Source organism: Mustela erminea, chromosome 8, assembly GCF_009829155.1.
Source record: "Mustela erminea isolate mMusErm1 chromosome 8, mMusErm1.Pri, whole genome shotgun sequence".
In the NCBI taxonomy this organism is placed as follows: Eukaryota; Metazoa; Chordata; class Mammalia; order Carnivora; family Mustelidae; genus Mustela; species Mustela erminea.
This window is the reverse complement of record NC_045621.1, coordinates 70210543-70229665: the sequence shown is the minus strand read 5'-3', so window position 1 is coordinate 70229665 and position 19123 is coordinate 70210543. Positions and strand designations below refer to the sequence as shown.

The following is a 19123-nucleotide window of genomic DNA, read 5'->3' as shown; positions in this document are numbered from 1 at the left end:
GCTTTACTGTAAGCATCAGTTTTTGTTCTGTACTTTAATGTATTGTTGCAGTTTGTTGTTATAGGGGTGTGAGAAACTAACCAACAGACTTGCTTAACTTTTATTCTTTGAATTTTTATGTTTCTGTCATTGATCACTTGAGGAAAGCTAATGAGTCTAATCTGCTAAATTATCTTACATTCCTCTTTCTGGTTAGGAGACCAAGGGATGGAAAACAAAGTGCCTGAGCTTTTAGGAAAGTACACATGCTTCTTTTATTTTTTTAATTTGGGGTTCATAGATGAAATCTGAATACTTAAGGTTAATATAAGTTCAAATAAGTAGTTTAGCAGTGTTTCTAAATTAAGAATTCCTTACCATTTTATTAAATCCACATTGTTCTAACTCCTGATTATTGGTAATTATCACTAATTTATGCATCTTTAATATCTGAGGGTGACCAAAAGGAATTAAATGGAACCTCTTAATTTGGAAGTTTTATATAGAATTTACCAGATTAATGCATCCAAAACAACAGCTGAAGTGCTCATTTATTTTAATTAACATATAATGTATTATATGGCCCAGGGGTATAGGTCTGTGAATCATCAGGCTTACACATTTCATTGAAGTGCTCATTTTTTAATGAGGACTACACCAGGGGTGCTTGGGTGGCTCAGTCAGTTAGACATCCAAATCTCAGGTCATGATCTTGGGCATCATGGATCAAGCCCCACATCAAGCTCAGCTTAGAGTCTGCTTGGGATTCCTTCCCTCTCCTTCCTCTGCTCCTACCCTCACTTGTGTCCTCCTTTTCTCTAAAATAAATGAATAAATAAAATCGATTAAAAAAAATAAGGACTAGGACAATCCACCATTAATTTGCCAGATTTAAATTTAGATGTATACAAATTATCTAGATTGAGGGGAAGCTAATCTGTTTAGATAATTTTATCTGTTTTCATTGTTTCCATGTCCAGCACAGTTCCTTGCTCCATTTTAAGTATCCATGATTCTTTGGTTATTGTGGTTTCCCCTGTGGAGCTCTTCATAGTTTCTGGAAAACTAGAAACTTGCCTAATTGAGTTTCCAGGATAAATTTTTCATTTTCAAGTGCAGAATCAGTGAAATTCATTCTGACTCCCTTGATGTTTCTAATTTTTCAAATAATCAAAAGAATATGCAACATAAGTAAAAAATAACCTTCTATGAGTAACCTGTAATACATAAGCAGTCCCAAGGCAAATAATAATATAAAAACTTCGAAATATGTTCTCCAGTCATGTCATTATCTTGTTTAAATTTTTATACAAGTTGCAGTCTTTGTACAAATGCTAAAATATGCAAACTGATGTGTACTGATTAAACCTATTTAAGCAGTATATTTTGTATATTCCTTGATACTCTGTTAAAGATAACCGATATTCTTGATTTTCACTTGTTATAAATAGTAAGAAATGTTTAGTCTGATGCTGTTAAGGTACATAAGTTGTTTCTTCTCCAGAGTGAAGTCACCCTGCTGAGAAATGAAGTGGCACAGCTGAAACAGCTTCTTCTGGCTCATAAAGATTGCCCTGTAACTGCCATGCAGAAGAAATCTGGCTATCATAGTGAGTAATGTTCCATTACCTATAGCCTTAGGCAACATTAGTGAAATACTGCAAGAGCGAACCGAGCTGCCATTAAAAAAAAAAAAAAAAAAAAAAAAAAAAACCAAGAGACTGCAGTTCTAATATTTAATATTAAATATCAGAACTTCTGCAAGGTTATTATGGAATGGGGAATATACTTTATAGAATTAAGAATTTTTGAATTTTCCTATTTCTAGCTTTTTTCCTAGGGATTATTATACACCAACAAAACAAGTTAATAATTTAAAATACACTGTAAGTACTGATGATATTTTGGCTTCCCAGATTAGCATTTTGTCTTAGAATGACAGTGAAATACTACTTCTTTTCCAGCCCTCCATTCAGTAATTTTTTTTTAAATTAACTGTCTTCACTTAACAATATAGAGTACCCGTTTACAGTATTGGGTCCTTTTGTTCTTTATTAAATATCAGCACTGTGCAATTTTTATATTGTTTCAGATCTTTATATTGAGTCTTTTAGTCATAAAAATGCTAAAACAGAACACTATTTAAATTATCTGCTTTTAAGTTTTCTCTTACATGTTTTCCTCAAAATGAGATTCTTCTTTTTTCAGCATTTTAAAGGTTAATTGTGCTTTTTCCTTCTTGTAATGTCCTTCTTTTTTGATAAGATGCACAATATTGGAGCCAGCTGTTACTCTTGAATAAATGGCCAATTTTGTCCATCGTACACAAATTTGTAACAAATAACAGAGCTGGGGATGCATTAGGCAACTTCATAATATATAACCCACAGCTTTCCCTTTCATGATTTAGTGATATTTCAGGATATTTGTAAATGTGAAGATTGTTTCAACCATATGTATCCACTTCATTTTAATTTGCCAGTGTCAGTAATTCAAAAGAAAGAAACATTTTGTATTGGATGCAAACAGTTCCTCAGGTGCTCACGATAAAACTTAATGGCCACCATCTTTACTTGTAGTCATTGTAAGCAGTTTCATCAGAATAGGCAATATTTTTTAATTTAAAAGATTCAGTAGATTTAGCAACTCTCTACTGCCATATATATTTAGAACATTGATTTTTGTCAGTTTTGAGCAAATAAATCTCAGCCCTTTGATATCTAGTCATTTTCACAGAATGGTGAAACACATTGTGGAGTAAATTGGACCCATATAGAAATATGTTTGGGGTTTGTATTAACAATGATTGCTGCAGGGATGAGACCATTATGGCTCCCATATGACTTAACAACATAATTTCCTATAGAAGCTACTGAGTTCAGCATTATGCATATATGATTTTCTTAACAAGAGAGCGCTCTTGAATTTTGATAGTTCAAAAAGAAGTATAAAAATTATTCTACAAAATTAGAAGGAAAATGAATTTTTCAGTTACAGCCAATTAAAAATTTATCTCATCTGCTATTTTTTAATCTTAGATAATCTCTTAGATAATCTCAACAGTTTTATCTCTATAATCAAGGCATCATATGCTGAGTAAAGGCAAGCCGTTTTTCATTTTAAGCAATAACTTATAAAGATGTTTTTATAAAGATTATAGATGTACGAGTTTATATGCCACACATACCCTTAAATAAACTGAAAGTCTGTATTAAGTTTTGGGTTTGTTTGTTTGTTTGTTTTTAAGATTTATTTATTTATTTGACAGAGATCACAAGTAGGCAGAGAGGCAGGCAGAGGGAGAGGGGAAGCAGGCTCCCCGCTGAGCAGAGAGCCCAATGTGGGGCTCAATTCCAGGACCCTGGCACCATGATCTGAGCCAAAGGCAGAGGCTTAACCCACTGACACCCAGGCACCCGTAGATTAATAACTTTTTAGGGAATATGCATTATGCTAGGTTGTATAGACTGTAAGAAATGAATAAGACATTTTTGATGTTTGGAGTTATTCCAAAGTCAGAATGGAGTCAGAATGAATTTTCCTGTCTAGTCATCTAGATAATCAGACCAAAGTAAAACTTTAGTTTTAGCATAGAATTAGTTCCCTTCAGCTCTTGGGAGGTAACTGAGTTTTGTAGAAATTTTAAAGTAATTTCTCTTTTCAAACTTGAAGTCTTAGGGGAAAAAATGATTTCTCTGTTGTTTAGTAGTCAAGGTATTTAGATTGACTACTTAAATCTCAGAGAAAATGTGGGGAAATCAGATACCTAACACTGTTCATGTTGTAGCACACAGCTCTTGCTAATGGTGGTGAATTGTAATAGTTAACACTTTCAAAACATTTGTGAAATTAAAGTTTAACAGAAACTAAAGAATATTACAAAGTCTTTCAGGTAAAGGTCACAGTATAAATGCACACACCGTAGAGTTTCTCAGTTCTAAGGCTCCCCACTCAGTTCTCAGGACTGAGTTCTAAGTTCTAAGGACTCAGTTCTAAGTCCCCACCTTGTAGGATGAAATCCCTCAGTCATGGGAAAGCCCTGACAATTGGGGTCACATTAACAGTCAAATGGTATAAAACGTGAATGAATATATGAGTACATTTTTAATGTTTGGATTCTATGAAGAACAAAACATGAGTGGATCTTACTACCATTAATTCATATTTTCTAGATCTCTAGGCATAATTAAAATGGTATTTTACTTGTTTCCATAATCCTAAGTGGGAAAGAAAGCTTCTTGGGCCCTAAGTATAATTGAGAGCTTATATTTTCATTGATGAAAATATATATGAACATAGGTGGAAAACTTCATAGTGTGAATTGTCAAACAGCTGGGGGTTTTGTAGCTTTCGAGCTGAAAATGGCTCTTGTAGTGCAGTAAGATTTCATTCTTTCTAGTGCTTGTGATTATACTAATGATTTTTCTCTCACCTTCTAGAATTGGACAGGTTTTTACATTATAAAGATACTTTATGTATGTAAAATTTATAATTATGTCCTTTATAAAGGGAGTACCTGATGCTTTGTGCAGCCTAAGGATTTGCTTTACCTAGTTCTGAAAGTCTGGAGATAGGCACTTGTCCTTACAGTTTACTAGTTAATTTTGAGTCCTTTCACTGCATATTTATATTTCCTTATACTGTTCATCACAGATCAGCCTCTTTAGGTTTGAAAGAAGGCATATCCCTAGAATTTAACCTTGAGAGAAAGGTCAGTTTGTTTTCCTGTTGAAGAAGAGAGGTGAAATAAAGAGAACTTTTTAGTGTTCTTTTCAGTTAAAGTGTCATTGCCAGAGTTTGGGTTTTTCTGAACACATATATAACTGTTGTATTGGCTCTTTAACTGAATTATAAATATTTTATAACATTTGTTATTGCTTCACCAGAAAAGTGTCCTTTCTGCTTTATGTAATTTTAAAAGGATTATGGATTTTTTTTAATTGTATCTGGAGGTCAAATTTTTATCTTGAGGTGTGATTTTGCATTTCTAGCAGATTTATAGAGAAGATGGCATTCTGTCTAATTAATACATTTTAAAATCTGCTTTCTAAAATTGCGTGGATTTGAGGTAAACTTGTCAAAATTCTGAAAGTACTGTATTTAGAAGATTCTCAAAATGATGAATTTTATTTGAACTGAAGTCTAGCTGGCCAGGTTCCTTCTCTTCTGTCTTCTGTATCACAAATGATGGGATAAGTCCTGTTTTAAGGGTCCAGAGGCTTTTAATAACTGACTTTCAGAATAGGCACCTGGCCATTATCAAGCAGGCCAGTTTGCATTGTCAGATTTGATGGAAAGCCTTCTTGTTATTTTTAAGCACTAAATAAAAAATTATTTTAATGCCAAGTGAAAAGTACAAAAGAATACATCCAGTATGATACTGTTTTCAGGATGTTCAAATATAAACAAAGCTAAGTAATACTGTAGATAGATACCTATTTGGTAAAGCTTCAAACAAAAAACAAGGGAATGGTTAAAGAACCATCAGAATGGTGATTACCTTTAATGAGGAGTCTCCAGGAAGCATCACTGTTACTGGCAGTGTTCTCTTAAGTTTGGGATGAGGATCACAGTTCCTGGTTCACGTTATCATTGTATCTCCTAAGTTACATACACTATAATTGCTTGTGTGTTGTGCATATCAAATTTTTCACTAACTGAAATTATTAGAATCTATCCTCTTAAAATGAGAAAGGTGTAGGAGATTCATTGTTCAGGCCTAAAAGTTGGTAGCTTTTCATAAAAACTTAGAAAGCCCCTTTCTGAATATCTTTTCCATTGCAGTGTCTAGAGTTTTATATAATGTTTTATTTGAACCCCAATTAATTCATGCAGCTATAACAGCTGGTGGCATTTAGAGTCTAAATACTGCTTATTCTCAGGTGGATGCATCATTAGAATCAGGTGTTGTAATCACCCATCGCTGCAGTAGATGGAAAGTCAGCCAGAATAAATATAGTTCTGGAGCGTGCAGAGGGAATAATTTGAAAATGTAATTTGTATGTAAGAATTCATTTTGTTTATGCATGTGGTTATAATTTTTCTTTTCTTTTTTTTTTTTTAATAAGAATGGCAGGTAGGCAAACAGACTGGTTTTGTTAAATGTGTTACTTCGTGTTTGGTTATATCTCTAAGTACAAGGCTCTCTCCCAAATTCCTGCCTGATTGCTTAACACTGTTTAGCAAATACCTTAACTCTGTTCTGTGAGGCACACAGAGGCTTCCCCATGCCTGATTGTACCTTCATCTGACCTGCTGTGGTAAAATGGCCTGCTTCGAGCTTAGAGCCACATTTCATTTATTCAGGCCCAGTCATACCAACTTAGCTCAGTAACCAACTTTATAAAAGCCTGACTTTTCACTCTGTATATTGACAAATGACTGATACATTCTTCCAGATGTCTTTAAGAAACAGTAACTTTTGTTTTTTCCACCCAGCCGCTGATAAAGATGATAGTTCAGAAGACCTGTCAGTGCCAAGTAGTCCACATACGGAAGCTATACAGCATAGTTCTGTCAGCACATCCAATGGAGTCAGTTCAACCTCCAAGGCCGAAGCAGTGGCCACCTCAGTCCTCACGCAGATGGCGGACCAGAGTACAGAGCCTGCGCTTTCGCAGATTGTTATGGCTCCTGCCTCCCAGTCACAGCCCTCAGGAAGTTGATTAAAAACCTGCAGTGCAGCAGTTTTAGATACTCATTAGTGACTTCAAAGGGAAATCAAGGAAAGACCAATTTCCATTTATGCGAAATCTGTGGTTGTAAATTTTTTTTTTTACTTGAAATTAAATTTGGCTCTAAAGTTGGTGTAGCAGCAGTTGATGATCAGACTGAACAACAGATTTTAGTCTCTGGAAAAAGACTGATTTTGCTTTTTTTATAAATATTGTTAGATTTATTAATTTTCTGTGCTCAATGTGTAAATTGTATTATAATTCATTGTGGTTTATTTCATTTTTAATTTGGTGGTGTTTTAATAAATGGGGGTGTTACTGAATCTCTTCCCACTTCCATTTCTTTTGACCACCTCTTAATCCTCAACTGTGATGGTAGTATTGTTTATCATTTATACCAAAGTTCTGCATAGTCCCTGTTGACTTTGTAATATTAACAAGGTCATAAAGCACTAGCAAGAGAGAGATAGAGATTTGCTTTTAATCTTTTTGCCTTTTATTTTGCACATTATGCAAAAGGAAAAACATTAGAGAACACTTTTTAAGTGAGTGAAACATGGTAAGAGACATACGATGCTTTTATGCACACTCTGAAACTAAATCAAGATCATTAATCGTGTGTTTTCTTTAAGATTTTAAGTAGACATGAATTTTGGAATCCTTTATCATTTCAAAATGACTATTTTTTGAGTCTTAAATTCAGTATTTTAAACCCTATGTTTTGAGGCTGTTAAAAATATGAAATTATATAATCTATGATACAGGGTTATCCAATATCTTAACAACTTTTTGAAATTAGGTTTTGGTTTTGGTTTTTTGCAGATTTCAGGTTACAAACTAAGAAGTTTATGCATAATCAAGTATGGTATGGTTGCCAGAAAAAGTCTAAAAATTACTTAGAAAATTTAAGACTGTTTACCCCCATTGTCTTGTACTTGCAAGCTAAGTTGTACTTATTCTTGTGAAAGCACTGTCATCTTTTAGTAGCAAATTTTGATAACGTTTCTCGTGGGAAAAAAAATCAGTATCTATCTTTAGAACAATGTAATTATAATGTGGGAAGCAAGAGTGGATGAGAGAGAGTGTGTGTATGTGTATGTATGTGTGTATGTTTCTTTCAATAGTTTATGCCAGCAGTCTTTGCTTGAATGTTTAACGATGCCTTCAGTGTGATGCTGGCCAATAGATGATTGCAATTTAAAATGTCTTTACTGTGCAGGCTTGGATAACTAACATTCCATGATGTAGTTTGTTTCTGATGAGATGATTGTAGGTACACTTTTCTCATTATCCAATCATCTGTGGGATACTGAGTTTTCTAATGTGCCATTATCTATTTTTATTCTGCAGTTATGTTCAAAATACAGTACAATATTTTAAAATAGACTAAATTGTTAAAAATAAAGTAGTAGATGTGTGTAAGACAACTTTGTAAAATAGTTATGAGTCCTACCCAGTAGCAACTTCTGGCATTCAAGCAGGATTCCATTATGTAAATATCTGTAATGCATTTATAATAAGTTGTGTAGTTTGTTCTGCATCTATACTACACTATTTACAAACGTCTCAGTGCCATCTCCTAATGAGACTGACATTTAAAAAACCTATATCAAATATCCTTGATAATTCAAGGAAATATCCCACCTGCCTAAGTTCCAAACTGGGAAACATTCAAATCATACAAATGACATTTCAGGACTTTTAGGTATGAAGATAATAAGATTTTTATTGTTTGGCTTATTAAAAGTGAGCATTTTTAGTTGATAATCCTACTTCTAAATTTTTTTTTTATTTTTAACTGATTTTATAATTTTAAAGTAATGAATTTCTAATCGTGACTTTGCCATAGTTATGCTAAGGAGTTGATCTCAAAGGCACAAAATATGAATTCTGCAAGAACGCTATTTTTTATTGTAGTTTGGATGGGTTAGAAAAAGCCTCAATTTTTTCACTCTCCTAAGTCCTTCAGTATATTTTTCTTTTATTATTTATGCAAGTTAAAGTTTTTTGGTAACAGGAATTCTTGCAACTGTAAAATAAAACTACATAGATGTAAGAAGTCATGTAAACGGTTAATGAACTTACCAAGGTTAGCAAAACTTTCATTGTAAATCAGTCTGTACTCAGCAAATAAAAAACCATTATTAGTTGTATAAACACAAATTCCATTTTGACTTTCAGGATGTCACACTACTTCTGTACCTAGCATTTTGAGTCCTTATATTTGCAATGTTACACAAACTGTACTACTTTCTTTTATGTGCAGTTTGCATGAGTAAACCATCAGAGAATAAATTCTATCTTTAAATTATGTTCATAATTTGCTTGTCCTTATCTATCTTTCATAAAGTAAGATCACCTGATAATGATATGGGTTTTTGTTTTGTTTTGTTTTGTTTTTCCTGCAGGACATTTATTATCTGAAAAGAACCAGGTAGTCTTTCTATTTATATGATAAAAATTTATTCCTTCTGAAAGACTTTTCAACTGTAGCGTGCTCAGGCCTTGTTCTTCTCTGCATTCATTAAACCCCATTTGTATACAGTGAACCTTTAATCTTCCCCAACCCGGAACATTCCCCCAACCACAGGCACACACAGATCTACCAGCCTTTGGCATTTCTTGGCGACTGCCTAACAAAACATCTTGAACATGACGTGTCCAAAATTGCGTCTCAACTGTAGTTCAGTGTGACATGTCCAGCACTGGCTCTTCATCATCTCCCACCTTCCCTGCAAGTGTGCTTCTCCAACAGTCTTTCATAAGGCACTGATGACACCTCCATCCTTCCAGTTGCTTAAGCCGGGACAACTCTGTTGTTACCTTTGATTCCTCTTTTCTCACAGCCCACCTCCAAACTATTAGGAAACGCTGTTGGCTTTTCCTTCAGAACAATCGAGAATTCAGCCACTTCTCACCCTGTTCCTTGCTATCGTCCTGATCCGTGCCCTCATTTTTTCTCACCCAGGTTACTGCATTTGCCTTGTAACTGCCTCCTTGCTTCCACCCTGCCTCCTGTAGCCCATCCTCAGTATAAAAGCTGGAGTCGTCCTTTCCACATGTGAATCCGCTTCTAGCATTTCCCTACTCCAAATTCTGGCGCCCACTCCTCACTGCACTCAGAGCTAGAGTCCTTAAAGTGCCCTGCAAGATGATTTTCTCCCCCACCCCCATGTTGTTACATCACTGAACACATGTACAACTTCGTTTTATTTGGTGAATGACTGCTTAACTAGGTGTGTCGGTCATTGTTCTGGGCACTTGGAATCCACCAGTAGCCCAAACAAAAATCCCTGACTTTGTGGAGCTACATTCTAAAGAGGAGGGTGGGCAGGAAGGTGTTGGGGAAAAAGGGTTAACATACTAAATACATTGTATATTGTATTAGAAGTGGCCAGGGCTAAGTGGAGAGCATGTAAAGTGGTATTTCAGTCTTCTCTTTCAGTTCGAGCCAGTCTGAAGAGATGCAGAAAATCACGTGGCCAATTTTTACATTAAGGTACACATTCTAACAAATGTACTTAATCTGAATTACATGATTTTAGATGAAAGATTTCATGAAGACAAGGTGATGTTCTCTAACAAAATCTGATGAAATACTAAAAGGTCAAATTCACGTTGGCATTGATTTGTCTCAGAGGACAGGAAAATAATCTTGTCTCTGGCATGTATTTAATGTTAAATATAGTTTATTAAATCTACATCTCAGACTGTTTAGCAATTAATGCTTGACACTTAAGAATTTACTTGTGAGAGTGGAACTATGAGGGAATCCTATTTACTTCTAGGCCTTCATTTATACACAGGCACAGACAGAAAAAAAATTCCTAGAAGAAAAACATTTTAAATCTGACATTTCTAGAGTATCTTTTTTTTTTTTAAGATTATTTATTTATTTGACAGAAATCACAAGTAGGCAGAGAGAGAGGAGGAAGCAGGCTCCCTGCTGAGCAGAGAGCCCAATGGGGACTCCATCCCATGACCCTGAGATCATGACCTGAGCTGAAGGCAGAGGCTTAACCCACTGAGCCACCCAGGTGCCCCATTTCTAGAGTATCTTGATCATAGGATAATGATTACTTTTGAAGGAAAGTTACACCATTTTATGTCTGATGTAGTTATGAAAAATAATTTCTTTAAACTATTAATAAATACGGATTTATTCTTTAATTCTCACATGGTTTAAAAAAAAAATAAAGATCTTTTCCAGACAGTAGACTGAGACATGGTCATTCATTGAGGCAATTTAGGATCTTAATAGATCCTTAAAAGTTAATATCCTTCTGTGCGGAGAAAAATGCACATAAAATTTAGAACAAAGACCTTTCTGGAAAAAGCTTCCTACCATTTTTTTTTTTAAGATTTTATTAATCCATTTGACTGAGATCACAGGTAGGCAGAGAGGCAGGCAGAGAGAGAGAGGAGGAAGCAGGCTCCCTGCTGAGCAGAGAGCTCGATACGGGGCTAAGTCCCCGGATCCTGGGACCATGACCCGAGGTGAAGGCAGAGGCTTTAACCCACTGAGCCACCCAGGCGCCCCAGCTTCCTACCATTTAAATTAATGGTGAGCTCCCATAGGAAAAGCACCATCATGAAAATGTTTCAAAACTAAAGGATTAGTTCTGAAATAACAAAGGCCTTGTAGATTGGAACCTACAATAAAAGAAAAAAGATACATAGTTTTATTCTATTGTAGCAGTCCAAAACATCAAATCAGATGTTAATTATAAAATTACCAAATCTGTCATGGCACTCTAAAAGGGTTTTGTTATTCAGCAGTGGGCCAGTGAGTTCCATCTTTCTTCCTCAAGTATACATGAAAATTTTTCCAGTGGCTTTCAGAGAAGAGGAAAACATTGATACAACCTGGTCATGGTCACAATGCCTTCCCTTGCTTCTTTATTTTGCATTAAGTTTTACATTCCTTGAGCTAGAATTCCTTGACCATTCCTTAAGCTAGAATTTGTTTAACAAAATAGTTGCTGTGGCTCTATCATGCATTACCTCAATTATTTGGGAAAGTATTTGAGTCTGAATCTCATTTTTAACTGTCAGTTAAAATGAGGTTAGTTTACTATGAAGTTTACAAATGAAGGTTAGTTTACTTATATTAGATTTCATTTTCTGTGAAAGTAGACCACCACCACCACCAAAAAAAGAATATTCTCCCAAAAGAGGACATTTTAAAATTATTTTTTGCTAATTGTTTAAAAGCATGCACATTATGAGGAGATGTGGTTTTCTATAGCCTGACAGAAAAATTAAGCAATAATTATTTAATGGGGTTTACCTAGCAGAATTTAAGATAATAGTCTATTGTAAGTTTCTCAGAATTGGGAAAAAATGCATTGTTTATGAAGAAATAAAATTTGCCAATACATTTGCCTTCAAAAGTAAACCCTTTTGCATTATCCATTATTACTGTTTGATTTTTTTCTACCAATTTTTTTTTTTTAATTTAAACATGTAGTTTAAATATGTAACTAATGTTCTTCTGTCCATTTTGGGAATTGTGCTTGTTAAAATTGTCAGAGGGTCTAATTAAATAACATCAGTGAAAAATAAAAGGTAATATAACTATCCTAGCATTAATTAATTTGGACGTTTAAGAAATCAATCAGGTAATTAATTGACTTTCCCCAACTGCCAAATTTTTAGGAAAGTACTTCTTTTACATCTCAATTTATTCAGCTCAACTAATGGTTTCTGAGGTGACTTCCATCACCATGAGTCAGTCTGCTAAAGCATAAACATCCTTGTCAATAGCTGAAGTTACATTGCAAACAAAGCTCTAAAGTTCTTCCCGTGATAGTAAAGGTAAGTAAAACTGGCTGTAATTCTTTTTTTATGGACTAGAGTGTATTTGTGACAAAGTAACATTAGATGACAATTTTGAAGATAAGTTTCCAGTATCACTTTCATTAATGTGTTTTTTTTTTTTAAGATTTTATTTATTTATTTGACAGATCACAAGTAGGCAGAGAGGCAGGCAGAGAGGGGGGAAGCAGACTCACTGCTGAGCAGAGAGCCCGATGCGGGGCTCGATCCCAGGACCCTGAGATCATGACCTGAGCCGAGGGCAGAGGCTTAAACCACTGAGCCACCCAGGCGCCCCTCATTAATGTGTTTTATTTGTAGATCCTTTATGAGTACTTCAAAAGTAGTGTGCTATTGTTGAAATGACATTGTTCTATGAGAACTTGCATAAAAGACATCTGTATGCCTGCTATGACTAGTAGTCTAGATTATAGAAGGCCCTTAAGGTTGACTGGGGCTACTAAACCTAGCAAACCATTGACTTTCAGAAAAGGGACATTAGGAAAGTGTTTTAAGGAACAGACAATAGTAGGAAGGTTGGCCCACATGGAAACCGGCTACCAAGTTGCAGTAATTCAGGCATGAGGGAAGAAGGGAAGAAGGGCCAATAAGTAGCAAAAGGAATAAGTGTAGGAAATATTTTGCCAGAAGTACCTACGGAATTAATCAACTAAAAGGGAGATGATGAAAAGCAAAGTAAGAAGACTCCATTTCTCAGGCTTGAAAAGACTAGTGGTGTCACTTACAAGAATAAGTAAGTTGGGAAAGGGAGCTAATGGGTGTTTAGTATTTTGGAGATTAAATGTCCAGACTACACCAAAAAACTGCTAGAAGCTGTGAGTGAATTCAGTAAAGTCACAGGATACAAAATCAACATACAGAAATCTGTTGCATTTCTATACACTAACGAAGTAGCTGAAAGAGAAATTAAATAAACAATTTCATTTCTTACTGCATCAAAAAGAGTAAAGTACCTAGGAATAAACTTAACCGAGGAGGTGGAAGATCTGTACTCTGGAAACTATAAAACATCAGTGAGAGTAACTGAAGATGACACAAACAATTGGAAAGATATTCCATGCTTATGGATTGGGAGAACAAATATTGTTAACATACTACCCAAAACAATCTATAGATCTAATGCAATCCCTATCAAAATACCATCAACATTGTTCATGGAACTAGAACAAATACGAAAATTTGTATGGAACACAAAAGACCCGAAATAGCTTTTTTTCGTGGTGCCTCGGAGGCAGTAGGCTGCTTCAGGATGAAGCTGAACATCTCTTTCCCAGCTACTGGTTGCCAGAAACTCATTGAAGTGGACGATGAACGCAAACTTCGTACCTTTTATGAGAAGGGTATGGCCACAGAAGTTGCTGCGGACGCCCTCGGTGAAGAATGGAAGGGTTATGTGGTCCGAATCGGTGGTGGCAATGACAAGGCTTTCCCATGAAGCAGGGTGTCTTGACCTATGGCCGTGTCCGCCTGATGCTGAGTAAGGGGCATTCCTGCTTCAGACCAAGGAGGACGGGAGAGAGAAAGCGCAAATCTGTTCGGGGTTGCTTCGTGGATGCCAATCTCAGTGTTATCAACTTGGTCATTGTAAAGAAAGGGGAGAAGGGTATTCCTGGACTCACTGATACTACTGTGCCTTGACGCCTGGGCCCCAAAAGAGCCAGCAGAATCCACAAACTCTTCAATCTCTCTAAAGAAGATGATGCCCACCAGTATGTTGTGAGAAAGCCCTTAAACAAAGAAGGTAAGAAACCGAGAACCAAAGCGCCCAAGATACAGCATCTTGTTACTCCATGTGTCCTTCAACAGAAACATCGGCGTATTGCTTTGAAGAAACAGCACACTAAGAAAAACAAGGAAGAGGCTGCAGGATATGCTAAACTTTTGGCCAAGAGAATGAAGGGGGGCCAAAGAAAAACGCCAGGAACAGATTGCCAAGAGACAGAGGCTGTCCTCTCTGAGAGCTTCTACCTCTATGTCTGAGTCCATTCAAAAATAAGATTTTCTAAGAGTGACAAATAAGATCACACATTAAATCCCCCCTCCTCCCCCCAAAAAGACCCCAAAATAGCCAAAACAATCTTGAAAAAACAAAACGAAGTATCACAATCCCAAGATTTCAAGAAATACTACAAGGCTATAGTAATCAAAACAATATGGAATGGTACAAAAATAGACATAGCTCAAAAGGACAGAATAGAGAGCCCAGGAATAAGCCCACAATTACATGGTTAATCAATAACAAAAAAAGGCAAGGATATACAATGGGGCAGAAGACAGTCTCTTCAAATGATATTTGGAAAATTGGATAGTTGCATGCAAAAAAAGGAAACTGGATCACTTTCTTACACTTATACACAAAAATAAACTCAAAATGAATTAAAGCTCTAAATGAGTGACCTTAAACCATAAAAATCCTGGAAGAGAGCATAGGCAGTATTTCTCTGACATGAGCCATAGTGACATTTTTCTAGATTCGTCTTCTAAGGCAAGGGAATCAAAAGCAAAAGTAAACTATTGGGACTACATCAAAATAAGAAAGCTTCTGCACAGCAAACTATCAACAAAACAAAAAACCTACAGAATGGGAGAAGGTATTTGCAAATGATATATCTGATAAGGGAACAGTATCAAAAATATATAAAGAATTTACACAATACCCAAAAGCAAATAATCCAGTTTAAAAATGGGCAGAAGATGGGGCCCCTGGGTGGCTCAGTGGGTTGAGCGTCTGCCTTCAGCTCAGGTCATGATCTCAGAGTCCTGGGATCAAGCCTCACATCGAACTTGCTGCTTGGCGGGGAGCCTGTTTCCCCCTCTGCCTGCTTCTCTGCCTACTTGTGAGCTCCTCAATCTGTCAAAAAATAAATAAAATCTTAAAAAAAAAAATGGGCAGAAGACATGAACAGACATTTCTCCAGAGAAGATATACAGATGGCCAACAGACATATAAGAAGACTCTCAGCATCACTCATCATCAGGGAAATGCAAATCAAAACCACAAGAATCAAAACAAGTGTTGGCAAGGATATGGAAGAAAAGGAACCCTTTTGTACTTGGTGGGAATGCAAACTGGTGCAGCTACTGTGGAAAAGAGTATGGAGTTTCCTCAAAAAGTTAAAAATAGAAATACCATATGATCCAGTAATTCCATTGCTGGGTACTTACCCAAAGAATACAAAAACACGAATTCAAGAAGATACATGCATCCGGATGTTTATTGCAGCATTATTTACAATAGCCAAATCATGGAAGCAAACCAAGTCCATTGATAGGTGAATGGATAAAGAAGTGGTATATGGGAGGGGGGGTCCCCCGTGGAATATTACCCTACCATTAAAAAAAAAAAATGAAATCTTGCCATTTGCAACAACTTGGATGGATCTAGAGGGCATAATGCTAACTGAAATTTAAAAAAAATACCATATGATTTCACTCGTGGAATTTGAGAAAACAAATGAACAAGGAAAATAGAACCAAACAAACAAACAAACAAAACACTCAAATATAGAGAACTGGTGGTTACCAGAGAAGAGGTGAGGGGCAGTGGTTCAAAGTATAGAATTGTTGAACAACTATATTGCACAACTAAAACTAATATTATGCTGGAATTTTAAAAAATGTAAATATCCAGTAAGCACATAAAAATGTAATAACAGTCGCTATTGAGTATATTGTTTAATAGGGTACCTCCATTTATCTCATTCAGGCATCATCAAAACCCTATGATGGTACTGTTGTTTTAGTAAGAAAAAATAATTGACAACAGATTTAAAAGTTGATAATTAAAATCCTGAGACTGAATTAATTACCTTGAATTATTTGAAAGACAAGATGTAATGGAAGACAGGCAGAAGATCAAGTCTTGAATATTACCATATAATGGGAGAGAAAAGGCAGAGTGGTCAGAAGAGAACTAAGATAGTATAATTCATTTCTGTGGTGCTCTATAATATATTTAGTACTTTTATAGATACTAATTTATTAGAACCTCTGAATTGTGAAGATAGCATTACCTCATTTTTTAAAGTTTTTTATTTAAAAAAATTTTTTTTTAATTTATTTGACAGAGATCACAAGTAGGCAGAGAGGCAGGCAGAGAGAGAGGAAGGAAAGCAGACTCCCTGCTGAGCAGAGAGCCCGATGCGGGGCTCGATCCCAGGACCCTGGGATCATGACCTGAGCCGAAAGCAGAGGCTTTAACCCACTGAGCCACCCAGGCGCCCCACCTCATTTTTTTTTTTTTAAGATTTATTTATTCATGCCGGAGAGAAAGAGTGTGTGCATGGGAGAGGGGCTGAGGGAGAGAGAGATTCCCAAGCAGACTCCACACTCAGTAGGGAGTCCAACGTGGAGTTCAATCCAACAACCCTGAGATCATGACTTGAGCCAAAGTCAAGAGTCACATGCTCAAGCAACTGAGCCACCCAGGCTCCCCTATCCTCATTTTAAGTAAGAAATCAACCTCAGGGAACACCTGGGTGGCCCAGTCATTAAGTGGCTGCCTTTGGCTCAGGTCATGATCATAGAGTCCTGGGATCAAGTCCCATGTTGGGCTCCATGCTCGGCCGGGATTCTGCTTCTCCTTCTCGCTTTCCCTACCACTCTGCCTGATTGTGCTTGTTCTCTTTCTCTCTCTCTCTTTTCCTCTCTCCCTCTGTCAAATAAATCTTTTAAAATCTTTTAAAAAATTAAAAGGTCAGTGTATGTTAACTGTAGACTAGAAGCAGAGAATAGTAAACTCAAATTAGACCTGAAGAAATTATACAGTGTATCAAGAGCATAGGAAATAGGAGAGGTTGTGAGACAGTAGAATAAGAAGCTGCTACATGAGTCTAATAGGAATTCCAGAAGAAAAGAATTAAAAGAATGGGAGAGATTATATTCAAAGAGATAATGACAATATTACCTACAATACATTAAAGACATGAATCCTCAAAGTCAAGAAACAGTTTACATAAATTTAAATCTCTTCTGGTCACATCACGTTAATACTTTAGAACACCAAAGACAAAGAAATCTTAAAAGCAGAGGAAAGATACTGTCCCACAGAGGAATAAGAACCAAAAAATGACAATGGACTTAAAACAGAGATCAGAGGAAAAGGGAATAATATCTTCAAAGTGCTAAAGAATCCTTGCTAATTTCTAATACAATAGTATTATTTCTCTACTTGGTGTTTTTGAATTTTTCCCAGAAAAAGCTTATTTTAAAAATTGAAAAACACTGAGAAATAAATGACAGTCAACCCAGAATTCTGTTATTTAACTGTTACTTAAGAGTGAAGGCAAAGATAAAAGATTGAAAACCCAACATGTCAAAACCTGTGGCTTCCTGCTAAATTAGTACATACAGTGCATAGATGGAAGGAAAAGAAGAAAGGCTAAAAATGGGCTAACAATCTAACTTAATTTATGAAAATAATAACAAAGAATACTTAAAAAATAATTTTTAAAGGACAATACCAGTGGAAGTGTATATTTAAAAAATGAAAGGAGTAACAACACCCAAAGTTGGCTTTGAGGAAGGAAGGAAGGGAGGAAAAGACAAAACCCTGGGTAAGAAATAGTTTAAAAACTGAAAGAAAGGATTATGGCTGGTGTACTTTTCTGTTTATAATGTTCTACTTGAATAAACAGGTAAACAATGTTAGGGAGGAAAGGGGATTAAATTCAGCAGAGAGATAAAATAGTAGAATAACAACTCCATTGAAATAACTTAAGAACTTGATAAAGAGATAATTTTTTTAGAAAATGGAATTCTAAAATTCAAAACTATGTGGAGAATAAACAACATGGCACCAAAACCAGACAGGGGTGTCACAAGAAAATACAGGTCCCTGTGCCTTATGAACATAGATACAGAAATCTTCAACAAAATATTAGCCCACCAAATTCAACAAGACATTAAAAGAATCATAGAGGGGCATCTGGTGACTCAGTCGGTTAAGCATCTGACTCTTGGTTTCAGCTCAGGTCATGATCTCAGGGTCCTGAGATCTAGCCCCATGCTGGGCTCCACACTCAGTGTGGATTTTGCTTGTCTCTCTCCCTCTGCATTCACATTCGCTTTATGTTTCTCTCTCTCTCTCTCATAAATAAAAATAAAGTCTTAAAAAAAAAAGAATCATATTTCATGATTAAGTGGGATTTATTCCAGGCATGCAAGTCAATGTGATAGGCCACATTAAAAAATGAATAGTAAAAATCACATGATTATCCCAAAAGATGCTGGGAAAAGCATTTGACAAAATTCAACATCCATTTATGATAAAACCTCTCAAAGTGAGTATACAAGAAAAACTACCTGAACATAATAAAGGTCATATCTGACAAGCCCACAACTAACATCATACTCAGGAGTGAAAAGCTGGAAGTTTTTTCTGTAAGATTAGGAACAAGGTAAAGATGCCAGTCTGCTCTTTTATTCAACATAGTACTGGAATTCCTAACCAGAGCAACTAGGCAAGACAAAGAAAAGGCATCCAGATTGCAAAGGAAGATGTGAAATTGCCACGACATACAGATGACATAATATACAAAACCCAACCCTAAGACTCAACCAAAAAAAAAAAAAAAACCTTTGCGAGCTAATAATTGAAATCAGTAAAGTTGCAGCTTACAAAATGAATACAC

The 19123-nt window shown here is 35.8% G+C and overlaps 1 protein-coding gene and 1 pseudogene across 4 annotated transcripts in view; both read left to right on the top strand.

The window, feature by feature from the left end:
- ATF2 (activating transcription factor 2) overlaps window positions 1-15200 on the top strand; it is a 91283-nt gene extending 76083 nt beyond the window's left edge. For 3 of the 4 annotated variants that reach the window (XM_032356005.1, XM_032356006.1, XM_032356004.1), the window contains 2 exons: window positions 1484-1589; window positions 6418-8970. In XM_032356005.1, the coding sequence (XP_032211896.1) occupies window positions 1484-1589; window positions 6418-6644 (333 nt within the window). In that variant the 3' untranslated portion in view covers window positions 6645-8970. Of the gene's footprint in view, window positions 1-1483; window positions 1590-6417; window positions 8971-15185 lie in introns of those variants that run through there. The other variant, XR_004288788.1, reaches the window with a different exon arrangement.
- Window positions 13686-14541, top strand: LOC116597803 (annotated as a pseudogene).
- Window positions 15201-19123: the final 3923 nt, after the last annotated feature.